This window comes from Anopheles gambiae, chromosome 2, assembly GCF_943734735.2.
Source record: "Anopheles gambiae chromosome 2, idAnoGambNW_F1_1, whole genome shotgun sequence".
In the NCBI taxonomy this organism is placed as follows: Eukaryota; Metazoa; Arthropoda; class Insecta; order Diptera; family Culicidae; genus Anopheles; species Anopheles gambiae.
In genome coordinates, this window is record NC_064601.1 from 17,354,529 (window position 1) to 17,372,519 (window position 17,991).

At 50.1% G+C, this 17,991-nt stretch overlaps 1 protein-coding gene across 6 annotated transcripts; it reads left to right on the forward strand.

The window, feature by feature from the left end:
* The first annotated feature begins 707 nt into the window (after positions 1–707).
* Positions 708–16,277, forward strand: LOC5667673 (open rectifier potassium channel protein 1). 6 transcript variants are annotated; one of them, XM_061648648.1, is made up of 8 exons: positions 708–846; positions 7,046–8,548; positions 12,606–12,785; positions 12,868–12,989; positions 13,075–13,430; positions 13,504–13,651; positions 13,970–14,479; positions 14,589–16,277. In XM_061648648.1, exons 2-8 carry the CDS (start codon positions 8,407–8,409, stop codon positions 15,804–15,806), a joined length of 2,676 nt encoding a protein of 891 aa, XP_061504632.1. In that variant the 5' UTR covers positions 708–846; positions 7,046–8,406; the 3' UTR covers positions 15,807–16,277. The 6 variants fall into 6 exon arrangements, with proteins under 6 accessions (XP_061504632.1, XP_061504630.1, XP_061504628.1 ...); XM_061648646.1 differs by having other exon boundaries at positions 714–856; XM_061648644.1 differs by having other exon boundaries at positions 726–1,023.
* Positions 16,278–17,991: the final 1,714 nt, after the last annotated feature.

Genomic DNA, 17,991 nt, shown 5'->3' on the forward strand with positions numbered 1-17,991 from the left:
TTTCGGGAAGGATAGCTCTTATCGTAGACAGGGCAGAGCAGTCACCACGGCAAGGCCGGATTGGTGATTGTGTTTTCTTTGTTTGTGGACGCATCGAAAGCATTGGGGAGAAGGGACTCACGAGTTTGCCGGTTCGCGCCTGTGCAATTTGCATATCGAATCTTGCAGCCGTCATCTTTGCCACCATCTGTACACTTTGTAGGATTCTTTGTCGAGAAAAGGCTAACAATCGTCACAAATCGTGTCGCTTGTGCGCTTTGTGATCACAAAGATTATGCGTACGCGGCTGGATGACGCGGCTGGTAAGTTGGGTTAGTAATCGAGCAAACGATCAAGGAGGCAGGGGTTGCACATTTTCTGTTCCATGCCTTTGTGTTGCACCCGGTTGCACCTGTTCTGTTGTCTGTTGCCCTCGCCGTCAGGCCATCAATTGGCAGAGCGTATCGATGCTGCGCCAATGACACTCGCTGCGCGGGTCAGCCGCGGATGATAAGCCACCGTGGCTGGGTGGGGGAGGGTTGTCGAAAGGGTCGTTGCATTATCACACGGATCATTGCGCTGGGTAATCGGTCGTGTGGCGCACACCGAACACGGGCGCATCTGTCACAGCATAATGCATGCTGCCCCGACCGCTGCTGGCTCGGGGCTCGCACGAACGACCGATTGATAAGGCGGAGCGAGCCCGAGTCGAGCGAGTGAATCGAGTGGATCGAGTGGACCGAGTCAACCAGCACAGCACAGGGCAATAGGATCGTGCTGCAGTGTCAAGTGCAGCGTCAATGCAAGAACCGTCGCAGTTCATCCGCAGCCATTAGAAGGGTTGGCATGTCAGCTTCGTCAGCTCCGGTTCGATAGAGTAACAAGAAGAAAAAAGATACAAACGGTTGCGTAAAAAAGGGCACACAATCGGGTGGCCGTTTTTGTACTGCTGACTAGACGATTCTACCGCTCTGCTAAACTCTTCTCCCACCCCCGCCCCAGTAGTCGCGATCACTGATTCCTCGGTTCTCTGTGTGTGTGTGTGTGAGTATTTTTTTCGGTTTTTTTACGCCTTACGCACCGATCTTGTCGTTGCTTTTCGCGCATAGAGGTCTCGTGGTCGTGTTTCCACTTGATCGACGCGTTCGACAGCGCGGTGGTGGTGGTGGTGGTGCGGGATTTAGCTCGATCGTGCGGTCGGATTTCGTGCTGCCCGCTCGCGGCCTATCAGTCGGTGCCGGTCGCTCGGGTACGTTGCAGAGTCCGCAGTTCCACAGCCTTCGCGAAAAAGCCTGCGCGCAAACCTCGCCTCGCTGAGTGCGGTTTTGGGACGGATCGGTGCAATAATGCGACTCTGGTTAGTGTTTGTGCGAGTGTGAGTGTGTGTATTTTAAAGTGGTGTAATTTAAGAATGTGTTTTGTTGTTTCCCTTTCGTCTACCATCTTTGCACGTGTGATGGTACGAAGCGAATGGGAGGGAAAAACCGCCGGTGCAATGATTCAAGCAAAAAAAAAAAAACCTACCCTTTTCTAACTGAAACCGTTTCTGTCCGATAGTTCCTGGCGGTAGCCATACCCAGGCGCGCTGATAGTAGCAATAGGCAAGCTGTGTGAGCGCGTGTAAAAGCCGTCCAACCTTATCACATTCCGACAAAGAGTAGGCGAGCGTGTGGAGCGTTGCGCACTGGCTGAGTGTGTGCCTGTGTTGGACTGTCCCGTCTGTTCCGTCGCCAAGTTGCCACCGTACTGGTCAAAGAAATAAAAAAAAAAAAAAAATAACAAAACGATCGACAAAACAATTCGCAGCAAATGCAAAACGGGTCACCAGCCTCCCCCCGTGTGGGTGTGCGCGAAAGTTGCCTGGCTGCGCGCCGATTCTCGCATAACCGTTTAACCGATCGTCGATCTTTTCGAGCATCGATGACGATCGCTCGCTCGAAATCGATCGCATCCGGCCGTTCCGGATGAGCAAGGTTAAAGTGACCGTTTGTCGCATCGCAATCGTGGATGATGGTTTAAAAGTTGGAAGGTGAAATCCGGCCGCATATCAGAATTTGGTGCTTTTGAGTGCTGTTCGATGACGACAGCTCCTTCGGAGCCGTGTTGGTCCCGGCTGGACTTCCCGAAATATCCCCCTGTCGACTGCTGCCCCTTCAAAACCCGTTCCACGTGATTGAAACCGATCATAGTGCTTTTGGCAATCCTGCTCTCTCTCTCTCCCTGTCTCCCTCTCTATCCGTTTGGATCCGATTGTCACGTGATGCGCGTTCAGCGAAGTTTGGTTTATATTGCGTGAACGATTAATAACTAATAACACGCGCGATCGGATAGCGCGACGAAGCGAAGAAGTATGTCACAGTCACCCAGCCTCGATGCCCTGACCTGTGATCGTTTGATCCGAATTTTTATGCCGTATTGTTACTCATGGTACGGTTACGATTGATTCATCCAGCATTCTACCAGCACAGGCTTACACATTGTTGTGCCAAGGACAAGATAAGGATGCCTAAGCAAAACAGCACCAATTACCCGATTTTACAATGCAACCATACCAGTATCAGAAGTCGGCTGCATGAAAATGCATGTCGCAGGGCAGCGGTGTATCCGATACCGTTTAATCGCCGTATACTGGTACCCTGCCCTGCCCGACGGGGTGGAGAGCTCGTTTGTGAAATATGTTCTAATCAGCGATTCTAGTTTGTTTTTTCTGCTTCTTCTCTTCACTCGTCCCTGATACCGTCCCAACTGCGACCGTTTCCAAAGACCACCACCAAGAACACCGTACCTTAATTGGCAGCCTATTCCGATCCGTCATTTGCATTGTTATGAAAATTCCAACGGTAAACAGAATGTAAACGTACTGCCCGTGGGCCTCCCAACCGCTGCACAAACACACTTGAGCAAACGAGCCGAGGCGCACACACAAGGGCAGGTGCAAATAGATGACACGAGAGTTCGATAAGTAGGGTCGCGAATTGACGACCCGCCCTGCCCGGGATGGTTGAGCAGCGCGCGCCTGGTCTAGTTATCGATTAGCATAGTTAGCATCGTGTTCCCGCGCGATCGGATCTTGCGAGCGAGGCAGCTAACTAACGATCAGCAGCATCTCTGATACTGCGATGATCGGCTATCTTGTTTTGCTCGGGAAGAGCGAGAAAGAGAGCCACTTAAAGATGCCCCCCCGGCAGTGCATTGAGATGTATAATGGATGGGTTCAGGGTATCGGTTCGAACTCTGACGTGTGCTGGAGCTGTTTGGAAGTGTCTAGAGAGTGACCACGATCACGGTCGGGCACCGTGCAAGTGTCTCAGTTTGTGGCGGATGATCGTACCCCTTTCGATGACCCCTTCGGACATCCATTCCAAGTGTCAGCGTGGTGATCGGATGGCTTCAGAAGCAAAACAAAAAACACACATAAAACCCTCGCACACAAACACACGTGGGCGCGGGTTTGCACTTGTGCCCGTAGCATAAGCGCTCAGCTGGTGGGCAAGTTCAAGTTTTGTTTTCGATGTCTTCTTTGTTTTTGCATTCTCCCAGTGCCCTTCGTTCGGTGTTGCGTTTCGTGCTTTCGTGGGCCGACTCTGCCGTAGGCGAGCGAGTTATTGTGAGCATGAGAAGATCGAACACGATTTTGGATGCAGCACATGCAGCAGACAGCAGCTCCCGCTCTCGAACGCTTCCGAACGAACGAGCTGCACCAGGTTAAGAAAGTTCACGTTCAATGCCACTCGGACGATGATGGTTGCCACGATGGAAGTGTTGTTTTCCTCATTCTAGCCGTTTCTTGTGAGCTGTTGTTTTGTTGCTGCTGCTGCTGCTACTGCTAGTACCAAGCAGCTTCAGCGTGGTCAGTTCTTCCTCACTCGGCAAGACCTTTGCCGCACGGCAATTAAACATTACCAGCTACATTACGTTTTGTTTTTTTTTGTTTCTTTCTTTTGTCTTGTTTCCTTCTGTGTTGCTGCTGGTTCATGTTTTCGGATCATCGAAATCGCACCGCACAGCGACCTTGGCCCACATAGCAGGCAAAATACACCATTTGGCCTAGCACGTGCTAGAATCGGAAAGAAAGCTTTACAGCATTTGGTTTCGGCACCCGTTTCGTTCGCCATACGTTCTCAATGTCGACCGATCCCGAACCGGAACGCGAACGCGATAAGCGCTCGGCAACATTTCACGCGACATTTGCTTTGCTTTGCCTGGTAAAGATCGAACCGGTCACTGGGTGTCTCGGTGGGCCGTGCGTGCCGCCGCATAAAGCTTGTGTCTGAGCCAGGCCCCGGAGTTCACGGTTAGTTTTGGGGGCACACTGGCTGTGTTAGTGGTGGCCGGTAAGCGACGAACCTCCGCGTGCTCTGTTATCTTCGCGCTGCTGGCCCGAGCTCACTTTGCCGCTGCAAACAAAAGTTCATGGATGAGTGAACGTTTCACGGTGCCGGTTGGTAGCCGGTGTTTGGCAATGGGCAATTGGAACTACATTTACGCAAAACAAAAAGAAGGAGAGTAAAAAAAAGCCAGACTGTTGGTTCCTTAGCGCTTAGAGCGATTTAAGGCCACTTCAAACAATCAATATCATAACGCTAAACTTGGATAGTTGGAAAATGGACAGCAGGATGATAAGAAATAATGAAATGTTAATTCGCTGTGATCATTTATCTGCTTGTTATAATTATCTGGTAGCCTGCTAACCACAATGATTGAGTTATAGATCATTTTATCTGAATCGATGGCCATCACCCCGATCACCCCGGCTATTTAATACAACCGCCAGATTAGCAGAGGGCAACAATCGAATCAACAATCGTGCGATAGACAAACGACACTCTATCTGTCCATCCATAACGTACAAGATCTCCGATAAGCCGATGATGATAAACCATTTGACACAGCTGACCGAATCGACGGGTGCAGCGTTGCACCTCTCAAGCAGTTGCGAATGGTCAAGGTGCTCTTCGTGCTTCGCCGATAAGACATTTTATTCGCGCGGGCTCCGCCGGAATGGTGGGAGAATAGAACCGGGACAATCAATCACGCGGGTGGGTGAAATTGGTACCAATAAATGCACTCAAAAACTATCCGCTGACCATCGTCATAGTGCCGTAAAACTCCTCGAGCAGCTGTCGAGCTGCGAAACGAGTCGCTAGGATGATGCGATTATGGCAGTAAGATTACTGTCAGGATAGCGCCATTGGATGACGGTTCACCACTCACGTTGGCCGGTTTGTGCGTCAACGAAGGGTGGATTAGAACTTCCTATCACACTTGCAAAGGCGATTTCGATCGATAGTATGCCCGGTGCTGGTGTTATTTCTCCGCATGTTTGAACGACCCACTTTGAACTGGGACTGGGAAGCAAAAAAGTGTTATATTTGCCAAGCGAATAGGGTGAAGATGCTTCACCCCAAGCAATAAATTAATTCACCGCTCTCCTGCTGGTTGGTGGTTTCTACCTTGCAAAGCAAGCCAGTACAACACATTCTAAACTATAATTTACCCAATACTGTAGCTCCTACTGGCACACACCAGCTCGTCGTATAATGTGGCTTGTTATGTGTGCTTTTTTTCTTCTTTGAGTGTGTGCTATCGCCTGCGAACGCTTCTTCTGGACGTCACAAGAAGGTGCGTTTAATCGCACCGAGTGGGATTTTAAAATAATAGCAATTAGATCGAGCTTACGAAGTAATTTATGGCAGACGGAGGAGCTGGAATTCTTGTGTTACTTTGTGTCCGACTTCCGGCCGGATTCCAGCCATCGCCATGGATGACCAACGGTCTCGGGCGTTGTGATAGGTTGGTGTGTTATTTTCTGACCAACGATGAGTTGTACTTTTGAGTCAGAGGCACAAGCGCAAACGATGTATCGTCTTCACGAAATTGTAGCCCAATTAAAATGGCCCACGTTTGCAGCCGGTGTGGCCGGCTATAAAATACGCTAATGGAACGTACGGCTTCGTTCGCGGAAGGAAGCAAATGATGTACGAACAACCCCAGAAACTCACTGGCCAGTGTAGCATTGAGCAAGAGAATTTCGGAAGAAGCTGTAAGACCTTGTGCGAGTGTGATGTATTTTTTGTTGTTGTGTATAATTTTCATAAAGAGCGATCGTCGCATTTTACTACCATCTTCTTAGAAGATTCCAACTTAATTGGTAGCGTGGATTGTTCCATCCAATGTTCCACACCTGAACCATTGTGCTGGAGCATCCACACTGCCTTAGCTTGCCCATTGCCTTCACCGCAATCGGCATAGAAAGCAAGTTAGCAGCAGTTTGATTAAATCACACGTGCCGCATGAAAATGAAGTCGTTCGGAAGCGCAGACCAGATTGGGGACCGGGTGGGCAAGATCGAATTGTGAGTTTTTGCATAGAAATCACAGCATAAATTATCAGCCGCATGGTCGTATCCCGCGGGGAGCATTGGGCTACCATCTCGCGATCAGTCGGTGTTGCTTTTTTTTGAATGGAAACCAAAATACAGCCCCCCCCCCCCCCCCTGTCTGCATCTGCACCCAAACACGGACGACAAGGCAAAAATGGAGAACGATCGATCTTCACCACCGAGCTTCCTTGGCGGACTGCAAATCTCCGCCAATTTGTGTTACGGGCCCTGTAGGCGTTAACTGTGCCGCTTTTGATCACGTACGTCGCGCAGGGTAGCGTGATTTTGAATAATGGCGATCAGTTTCTTGGAATGGGTTGTTGTTTTTTTTGTTGCTGTTCGCTCCAGTAAAATTTACATAGATAAACGGCCATTCATAAATATTGCCCAGAGAGGGTGAAACTAGCAGAGCAAAATGTAAAAACATTCAAACTTGTGCGCTGGCGAAGATGACACGAGCATCTAGCTAAACTGCGGGAGCGTTAACGATTATCAAAATCACGGATAGAATATCAGCAGTTTAGCATAGCATAGTATTGGAGCGCAAGCCGCTAAGTTCAGTGAGAAAGCAGGCTCTGTTTTGTTTCTACACAATTTACATACAATTACACAAATTAAAGCATTACGTTCGGCAGTGGGGCGCAGTTAATGCAGTTTGCATCTTTTCACGATCATCCCTTTCAGACCGATATCCAGAGCGATCCTAATGCAGTAGGCGGGCACGGCAGGCCCAACCAAAGGGAAAGAGTGGAACCTGGCGGAAGATGTACTATGGCATACACTGATAATCTGATCAACTCCGTCCCCGTTCCGCTGTACGTACGTATACTGTTGCTGCTGCTGCTGCGATTGGATCTTCCGGAAAGGGCTGGCCACTATCGCGCGATTGGCGTTCGCTCACGAATGATCGCAATTTCCGCCTGTTAAAGGAGCTGTACGTGTACGTTTTTTTGTGATCAATGCGCTGTGTACCTGTGCTGTTCTTACCCGGTGAAACAATACTCAGCCCTCAAGCCCTAATCGGATCGCCGGAAACGATCACACCACGAGCGATCGAAAGTGTGGCCACGCATCGAATACATCATTTTTTGTGAAGTGGTAATTGATTGCATAAGTAGTTGCAGCGTGAGTGCGTGCAAGCAGTGTGTGTGAGTGTGTGTGTGTGTGTGGACCTATGGGTCAACTATCTCCTTGATCGAACCGGTGCGTTCGCGTTCATGCGGAGATCTGGATCGGTTGTGCTGATGCTCTGGGTAGTGAATTTCATTAAATGTACGTACCTGATGCGTAGCGTGTGAGTGTGTACGTCAGTGTGTAATAGTGCTTTTGCCCAGCGTAATCAGTGCATCGGAGACAACAGTGTATACCTGCACATCCTCCGATCGCTATCGGAGGATAAACGCGATCAGCCTCAGCACCTTAGGAAAGGAGATAACCGACAGGTAGATCGCAGCGACTCTCGCTTCAGCTGGCGTAAGGTGAGAAGCTTTACCTCTCCGGTTCGCTTCGAGTAACTGAAACGAGTGAATCTGAACGTAAAACCAGTACCTCGGGGCAAATGTGAATGAATGCGCAAAGCCGGGAGAAGGAGTAGCATGGAATTCTAGTCCCAGCGGAGTGGTTGATCCCGCACGGTAGACCTCCGCCACGTTTATTCCATCGTCGGAGCAGGTGGAGTGATGTGGTGCTGATCAGTCTGACGGTTAGAAGGAGAGAAAGCTTACACTACCGTGCGTGTGTGTGTGATTTTATTTGTTTGATCCTAAGCATCGAGATTTTCAGTTTTCGTTTTTACTGTGCGTGATCCCGCGTGTACTGCGCTGCATTGCCGGTGGAATCCCGTGGAAAACGTGTCGCGATCGGGCACAGTGTTGTGCAAAAGTGTAACGAAAAGCCTCGACTAAAGTGAAACCCCTTTTTGCTTGCTTGCAAGCCTTAATGAACATCGTCGTTTGGTGCGTAGAGCTGCAGTGCAGGGAGAGTAAAACCCGTTTAGCTGTGTGCGCTGTTCGGCGGGCTAGGTAGCCCAGGCCCAATGCCCAGACATGACACCGAAGGAGTGGTTCGCTTTGCTCCTGTTCTACGCGGCGTACCTCTTCATGGGCGCCAGCGTGTTCTATCATGTCGAAAACGATCTGGAGACGGAGCGGCGGGCCGAAGAGTTGGCCGAGCGGATCGAAATTAATGGTAAGTGTGCGTCATGGGAGAAGCGGCAAGCGAAAACCGAGAAAAGGAAATGGATGAATGGATGGCCAATTTTATGTGCATATATATTTCGTTCAGCATCGGTTTATCGAATTGTTAATATTGCATACGTGTGAAGTTAACTTTGTTTTGTGCTTTATTAGAAGTTAGTTCTTGCTCGTTGATATTCTGCATTCGTAAGGAGTTCATTGCTATCAATTTGAAGTTGAAATTTTGCTCCTTGGTAGAACAAAAAGCATCTATTGGCTACCATGATCATTGTTTTCACGGTTGTGTAGTGTCCCAATGATTATTTCAGTCTATTTATTTATTTTAATTGTTAATATTTTCGTGTATACATTTTCCATATTAATAGAAATAAAAAAAGCTTGGGATTTCATGTTATCATCTCAGAGAACATTTTACAATTGCAAACTCCTTAGAAGCTTATTAATTTTATACACTTTTTATGACCATTTGTAATATAAGATTGATGCTAGACATTCGTGTTCAATAGTATGTTCACATCCTAGGCCTTCCAGGCACTACACTCTTTTGTAAAATCGATCTGACAGATGTTTACTGGCTATAGATGATTTTCTTGTAAATAGATGAAGTGTCATCTCATATCAAATTTCAGTATCAAGAGATCACTGAAACACTTCGACAAAAAGTCGCCAGTTTATGAGGACTAGGCAGTGTTGCTCGTTTTTATACCACCGTTTTATCGGTTCGCTATCAAAAGTCAGCCAAAGGGCATACGCTAGTTTGATGCGCCCAGCCAATATATGCCAGGTATATGCATAGAAGATCAGTGCAATATAACACCATGATAAGTACCTATAGGTACCTTCAATGCGAACTATTCAATAATCTATCTAATCAATCAGAAACCTGTAGCATCGCATGAACAAAATCGTGCATTATTGTATTCTTAGTCGCTGGAGCTGAGCTGTCTAGTGAAGAAAGGACACGGCTCTAGCACGTCACCTAACAATTGCCCGTAAAATCCTTCATACATTTTTTCTCGCTTCTCGTGAAGCGCGGTATCGCAGATCGTACCACTAATTCGCTTACCCACCAGGGAAACAGCACGTTCGCTGTGATTGTGGCCTCTATCGCGCGATCATGCAAATTCAATCGTACCCGTCGCACCGTAACCGAACCTATTCATCACGCTTCGGGTCAGCAGAGGGGCGGTGCGCGCGGTGACCAATTTCCTGTTGCTCATAAATCATCAAATTGCCAGGGAGACAACACAACTCCCCCCTCTGACGGTATCGACATGTTTATTCGAGAGTACAATTTAAATTTTAATGAGCCTGTAAAAAAACCGCTTCTGCGCTGACGGTTTAAAGTGCGCCAGTGCCGCCGACCAGTGAATGAAATCGATCTCCGGCTCGGTAAGGTGTAGCGCGTATCGGTTTACACTAAGCGCCACGCTCCAGTGCTGGAGCTGGAGAATGGGATGCATCGCGTACATGCTGGTTGCAAGACGGTTCAGTCTAGTGCAAATTATCGCGGCCCATGCCTGCCCGGTTCGGCGCACGGGTCTGTGGTTTGTTGTTATTGTTTTCCTTGACGACCGCTTGCAAACCCCTTATCAGCCGGCAGACTGTGCAGGTGTACGGGGGGGGGGGGGGGGGGGGGGGGGGATACGGGGTTGGATGGGCCAGCTGCTTCACATGCACGTGTTCTGCCCGATGCCACTGACTGAGGACACACTTGAGGCTGGATGCGCTGCTCGCGATGTGTGCTTTTCGCGATCCAGCTACAACTCTCACGGGCGTGTGTGGTTCTGTGCATTGGAATCTATTACATTTAATGACAAAATCGTGTTAAACTTTGTTTGTAAATACCGTTCCCGTTTATCGGACAAATGAATAACAAAAGGGCAATGCTGAGAGGTGACTAGTCGATGGGCTGTGATAACAAATATACCTTGGAAGGGATCCGTGATTGATTGCATATTACTTGCGTGCTGACACTCTTACGTCCACGGTAAAAAGTTTTGAGCTTGTACAGGAAATGTAAAATAGAATTTTATTTACACAGCAATAAGTATGTTGTAGTCTTTGCAAATATGTACACTATCATCACACGATCATTTGCTATAAAAAAAATTCACTCATTTCACTCATATTTGTAGGATGATTGAAGAGCATCCAATTCTACTGGATCAATTTGCGCTAACCTATTCTCATCTATTCACAAACAATCCCAATTCCGATACGAATCCAATGCCACCACCACAGCAACATTGTATGCCTTCGATCATGCTGCCCGATGCTGCGGATACTCCAGCTTGGATCAGCTCATTATCGTACCGTTGCAATCGGCTTCCAGCACACGATCCGCGTTGACAGAAATGAAGTGATTTCAATTAAATCGTTTGCCCTCCCCAAGCTCAACTCAACAAGCAAGCTCACTCACTCGCCAGTGTCAAGTGCAATCGAATGGCACTCTAGTGCTCGTACCGGGCTCATTCCCATTACCCAGCTGCACACGATTGCTTAATTTGAATACTACAATGCCCGGTTTGTAGTCGTTGTCGGGCGTACGCGTGGCAATTGCGTTACACATTTTGCACCCACGGTGTTGTAATGAGGAAAATATGAGTATGTATATCACGCCAACTTCCCGGTCGCCCCAAACGGTTCAGACTGTTGGAGCGATCGGGCAAGACGCCGTTAACGGCAGGGTAACAGGGACTGCCGTAGGGGTGAAATAACTAGCGGCACTTAATTAATGACTGGTTTGGCGCGTGCCCATCGCAACTAATCTGCACGTTGCGTTGCGATTGTAAAGCTCGATTTGAGTCAATAAATCAGCGCGGAATGCGGTATATGACAGCTGGGTGAATACGTTTATGGTTAAGTAGCCCTAGCAGCGGGCAACACGTTGAATGACTACTTTAGATAGCGCCCATTGCGCGCTCCGATGATTGAATGCACAATATCTTGTTTCTAAGTACAATTGCAATAAGATAAAAAAAATAATCAAATTGAATTGAAGGTTGAAGTTTTGGTGCCACCAATCTCGTGTTCATCGTGATCTAGAGATCCATCTGGAATCGATAATTGGATATTAAATATAAAGATCAATTCGCACGGTCGGGTGAATCTTCACAGTAGTCGCGCCAGTCGATGGCACCACAGCGACGGCGTACAACAATGTACGACCTAAGGACTAAGGAAAAGCGGAAGCCAGAAAAAAGGGAAAAGAGTTGAGATAGTTGAACAGCGTGTGGCTTGCGATCAGCTCTACCTGGGTGTCCATGGTACATGTGAACAAGTCATTAAACACCAAACTAGGCTATCATTTTCGTGATCCAATTAGCACTCGCTTCCTTGTTCACAATAGTTGGGCAGATCGACTTTTTTAATGGAACATCGATATTTTGCGACCACACCGTCAGTTTCTATTTGCGTAGCCATGATGCGGACTTTGGGTGTTAGACTGCTATGCGAGAAATGAACGGACAAGAAGCTGGCGATAAATTCATTCGCCAGATTAGTCATCCTGGTGGAAAGTTGTTGAGCAAACAACGATTTAAATATTCAAATATCAAACGTTGAGCTGTGAGCGTAAAATTTTGGAGAAAGTTGAACGTCTTTCTTGGTGTGCTCTTCTCGTATTGATGAAATAACATGAATTTTATGGATATTTTATTTTATTCGTAAAAATGTTCCACCTGCGATTGCGATGCAGTAAAATGCAACATATGGTTTCAAATAGGAAACGAATGAAAACGTATCTCCAATAAGAATGACATCATTTGATTGGATGCAATAGTTTCTGCTACGCCCAAAGCACTACTTTTTAGCTTACCTTTGTACTACAGGAAAGAAACCGTCGTAAAATAGTGTCAAATGTTACACTGCGCTATAACAGTCTTGTAGCACTTGTGTTCGAGCAAATGCCATACAATCTACATACCATGGTACAGGTGCTAATGGAACGTGTTAGTCTCGCAACAATGAAGAATAAACGGGCTGAAACGAATTCAAACAATCCTTCAAAACGTCATAACGAGCTCTTCTCTCCCCCCCCCCCACAGAAATGCTCGTTCGCTACCTGTCACCGGAAGATATGGAGCTGCAGCGCAAACTGATCGGCCGGCTGGACGAATACTGCGGCAGCAGGGTGACCAACTATACCGAGGACGAGTATGAACCACCGTACGTGTGGGATTTTTATCATTCATTTTACTTCGCCTTTATCATTTGCTCTACCGTCGGTAAGTAGGGAGCAAATGGACAAGTACGACCATTTTTTGTTGTATTGATACTCCTAACATCACTATCCTGTTGCTACTTCAGGTTACGGTAACATCTCGCCGCACAACACGTTCGGGCGCATCTTTTTAATATTTTACGCACTGATCGGCCTCCCGGTGAATGGGTTCTTCTTTGCGTACGTCGGCGAGTTCTGGGCCCGTGGGGTAAGAAGACAGTTTAACCAATAATAGTTAAACCAACAACAAACAGCTAACCCTTCCTAATGAACACACACTCGTTCTCGGGCAGTTTGTGCGGCTGTACCGGCGCTACAAGGCGTATAAATTATCCGCCAACGCCGGGTACGCACCGCGGCGCATCAGCTTCATCGGGCAGATCGTGCTGTACCTGATACCGGGCGTGATCGTGTTCATCTTTGCGCCGGCGTGCGTCTTCACGTACTTTGAGCAGTGGCCGTACGACGTGTCGGTGTACTACTCGTTCGTCACGCTGACGACGATCGGATTTGGCGACTATGCCGCCTCGTTCCAGCCGTCCCAGCAGCACGAGTTCGGTTCGCTGTTTACCGTGTACAAGATATTCATCATCTTTTGGTTCTTCGCTGGCATCGGGTACATCTTTATGATATTGGGCTTTATTGCGAAGTGAGTAGTGCGACAATCGGAGCAACTGGAAGGCAGTGGTGAAACATACATGAATCATCTTGAATTCTTTCAGAGGCATATCGCACAAAAAGATTCAACAGCTGGAAAAGCTGGTCGCTTCCAACCTGAAGGAAACGCAGCACCGTGTGTGGAACGGAGTTACCAAAGACATTAGTTACCTGCGTAGGATTCTCAACGAGGTGTACATGCTAAAGTTTAAGGTAAGTTACTACCGCTGCTTTATTTTGCAAGAAACACGCTGCCTTCCTTGTCGTCTGGCGAAGCGTGCTGTTTGCTCGGCTCGGCCACATTAACTTAGCGTACTGCTGGTAATGGGTGAAATACAATTCAAACAAACATTTTCTTCCAATGCATCTACTCGCCCGCCCAGTGGACGGAACAAGCTCGGTAAGGGCGCTCGAATTCTTGTCCTCCTTCCCACACACACATACACACACAGTAAACATAAAATCCCCACCCAACGCTTCCCATTGAAGCGACGGTTTTGGCATTGCAATTCATTAGTGTCCTATTTGCAGCCCGTGTACGAGGAACCTTCGGACCGGTGGTTAAGCCTGTCGAAAAGCAGATCAAGCTCGTGCCCGGAGCTGTCGATGTACCGGCCGCCGGAGCAGCCCACCATTCGGCGCAAGCGCGCCAACTCGGAAAGTGCTCTCGTGTTTGCAGCGACACGGCCGGTGGACGGTGGATCGCTGGTGCGCCGGCTCTCCGACACCGACCTGAACCGCATCAATCGGGAGAAAACGTTCGGCGTGCAGGCACTGGTACAGCCGGCCGAGCTGCTGGCGCGCGTCGTAACCGCGCTGGGCAACATTACCGCCAACCAGGACGACAACCAGAGCTTCCTCGAGCGAGCCTCGCTGAACGCGGGCGTCAACTGCTTTTCCGACTCGCAGATACTGGCCAGCGAGCGCACCTGGTCCGGCTGGTCGATGAGCGGATCGGACAAGAGCGCCTACCTGACGGCACCGCCGATGCGGCCGCGGGCCGCATCCGACATTGGCGTTCCGCCGCATCTTAGCTCACAGGTAATGATGATGGAAGTTGGTGATGATGATGGATGAGTTTTTAGTTTTTTAAACGTAAACAACTGACCTCTTGTTTCTTTCGCGTCTCTCATCCAACCACCTGCAACAGGATGCGAACGAGTGGACGTGGAGCGGCGGAGACAACAGCCAGATACAGGAGATCCTGCAGGTACGCCAGAAGGTAAAGCAGAAGGACAATCTGCTGCGGGCCGCCCTCTCCAACAACGTCAACTTTGACTCGAGCCTCACCATCAACATGCCACCGACGGGCCGGGAAAGCAAAGCGTCCGCCGTCAACCGGAGCGTGCTGCAGCGATTGAACCCGTTCCGTAAGCGCTCCAAGCAGCTCGCCCCGGCGGACATCGAAACGGCCCCCGGACTCGATTCGTACCTTGCCGCCACCGGCAAGGGGCGCAGCTCGATGTTTAACCTGCCCACCTCGTCCTACCTGAGCGCGACGTCGCGCGGGCGCGGCAGCATCCTCTCGATGCCGCCGCAGGACGAGCATCTTCTCGAAACGACCACCATTGGCGATCTGTTGCGCGCGCTCGAGCTAATGCACACGGACACGGTGACGGCCGGTGCGGGCCAGCACCGGGGAAGCGTCGGCACGGGCGAGCCGCAGGCCGCTACACTGCACCACCGGGCGGGCCGCCACCAGTCGCAACCGTTCGCCGGCGGGGCGAGCAATCTGCCGTCGCTGCTGACCCTGTTCACGCCGCCGATCGAGGCGGGCGGGTCGCGCCGTGGCTCGCTGAAGCCGCCGCTCGGTCGCACCGGCAGTGCCGATTCGGCCCCCTCCGTCCTGCGGCGACCCTCGTTCCGTCCAACGAATCCACCCTCCTACTCGGCCACGGTGTCCGGGTCGCCGGCCGGTGGCGGTAGCCCAACGCTCGGCATTATCGGTCCGTCGCCCAAGCCGATCCGGCGTCGGTTCAGCGTCCGCCCCTCGAACCTGGCCTATCCACCGGGGCACTGTCCGCGGCCGCCAGCCGGGCCAACCGGTGGGCCCGAGCTGCCCGGCTCGCCGCACATCAGCTCGTCGTCCCAGTCGCTGCACAATCTGCCGACGACGACGCTCCAGCGCCGGCTGTCGTCCCGTCCGAGCCCGCTCGCTACCCACCAATCGTCCCATCTGACCGTACCGTCGGCCGGTGGCACGGCTGGCGTCGCACCAGCCGGACCCCAGGGACCCCAGTTCCGCTGGCGGCCGAATCTGATGCGCTCGGACTCGGACCAATCGACCGCGGTCAGTGGGCTGACCGTGCCAAACAGTGGCCGCAACCGGCACAGCAGCCTGTCCAATCTGTTCGACGAGAAGCGTTAGGGTGCTGGGGCACAACCGCGGGTAGAATTAGTAGCATTAGCAACAAAACACCAGTGTGGAAGGCGTACCACCAACATCACCACAACCACCACCAACGCAGCAACGTATCAGTATTGTAACGCTGTCCCGGTGGGCCAACAGGGGGCGTTGCCCCGGGACAGCGCGTAGAGATGTATGAAATTATTTATGCCAGAGCAGCAAGGGGGAAGACAACTATCTGATGCCATTCCAACCAGTCATTATGCGGTAGTGCGGAAGTTATTGCAGTAGCTTGTAGGTTTACACAGTGGCCCATCGAGATCTATGGCATGCGGACCAGTGGAAGATTGTGGAGCGATCGTGATCGTCAAACAGTACACAGTGACAGTTTTGTGAACGGGAAAACGGAACAAAAAACAGAGCTAGCTGAGCGAAAATAAAGCAGCCAAGTGGCCGAGTTGCTTACCGGCCACTGTCTACCGTCCCTTTAAACTGATGTGACGCTATTTGTGTTTTCTTCTACTTCTCTTTTCTCCTAGCAATAGATTCTAACCGTTTGGTTGTTATTTCCGTTTGATTGGAAATTGAGTGGAGCGGCGAGCACCAGGCGAGCGACAGGGGCAGCTTTTGTGCATTCTAATTGATTCTGTGCATTTGGCACGGCGCCCACCTTCGGTGGGAAGGTGTTGAGCGAGCGTCAGAAGGGTTTTTTTTGCTTTCGTTTTCCATGGTTGTATTTTTATCGCAACCATTCAAATGTCCCGCCCCTTACTCTCCCTCCGGTTCTGGTTGTGGTGCAAAAAATGGGAAAATCATTCAACCGAGCAGCAGCGGGCGAGCATTGTGCATGCTGCCGGTGCTGATGTGCCTGGTGATGGAGAGCTGATGTATCATTGATGGGCTTTGTGCTTTTTTGAAATAGCCGTCAGAGCTGGAGCTTTGTTGCCATGTTCTGCTGGCAGACAGACGGAGGGAGCATTTCTCCCCCACATCCCACACACACACACACATCCCCGTATCCGTACAGTGGTCGAAAACATTGTTCGGAAAGATACAAACGCTCGATTATAGTGTGAAGGATCGATTTAGAGCCTCACAGGACCGTGCGTTCCGGTAAAATTGTCCGAGCCCGATTTGCACTTGGTGTCTATTTTTGCACCGCACCTGCAAAGTGTTCCCGAGAATGAGTCCTTTTTCAGATTATTTACACCTCTCGTAGTGGAGGAAAAAATATGAGCTTTTTGCTATTGCCCAAAACACAGCACCAACAGGCTGGGAAGCAATGTTGCCGATGTTTGCCCCATAAAAATTCACGATTGACTTGCCCAGCGTAATAGTTCGCACTGTGGAGCCAGATTCGAGGAAGAGTGCTAGAGCATTGGTTACACCGAAACGGGCCGGCTTTGGGCGTGGGACCAAGGGTGGCGCTGCACAACAAGGACACCGGCGAGCGGTTCGCCCAGGTGGGGAGACGAAGCGCCAAACAGAAACGTAAAATTCGTAGTATCCGCCTAGCGTTACGGTGTGCGGTGGGCGACCAACACCAACACACCGACAGCTTCACCGTACCGTTCGTGGAGCAGGTTTTACACGTCCAGGTTTCATCACTACACGCGAAGGTACAATTTTCCGGTTGCCGGTGCGGCCCGGTGCCAGTGGGGAGGTTGAGCGCCGCGTGGCTTGGGGCCGACGCGCTCGCTATTTTCATCGCTCGCTTTGCGCTGCCGTGCTCTCCGGTGGCACTGGTGGCAACAGCGCTCAGCGAAATCAGTTACACGAAACCGGCACACAAACAGGCAACCATCGGTGCGTGACGAAAGGATACGCACTGCCGTCTAACGCGCGTTGTTTGTTACAGCATTTGACCCACATCCCCCCGCAGTCATCCCCGTTGGTAACAATCGGAGAGCGTAGCAAAGCGTAGTGCGAGCAAGACCCCATCACATCTGCCCCACTTACACCGATTCACACACACACACAGGCACACAGCCAGAAACTTAATAGCAACCAAATGGAGACGCATGGTGCTGAGAGTGGAAGCGATTAGTATTAGTAAACCGTGAAATGAAGTGAGAGAGAGAGAAAGAGCAATTTTATACAGAGCACGAGAAAGCGCGCGAGAGAGCGTAGAGGAGAAAGAAACATTGGAAACTGTTTACTGCGTTCACGCAGTCCATACAGTTTGAGTGTGTGTGTGTGTGGAGTT

Excerpts from the sequence above, each read along its gene's own strand:
- LOC5667673 (XM_061648648.1), top strand. The coding sequence starts at position 8,407 with ATGACACCGAAGGAGTGGTTCGCTTTGCTCCTGTTCTACGCGGCGTAC. Across the intron at positions 12,990-13,074 it reads GCGAGTTCTGGGCCCGTGGG|TTTGTGCGGCTGTACCGGCG; the intron begins GTAAGAAGACAG and ends GTTCTCGGGCAG. Across the intron at positions 14,480-14,588 it reads CGCCGCATCTTAGCTCACAG|GATGCGAACGAGTGGACGTG; the intron begins GTAATGATGATG and ends CACCTGCAACAG.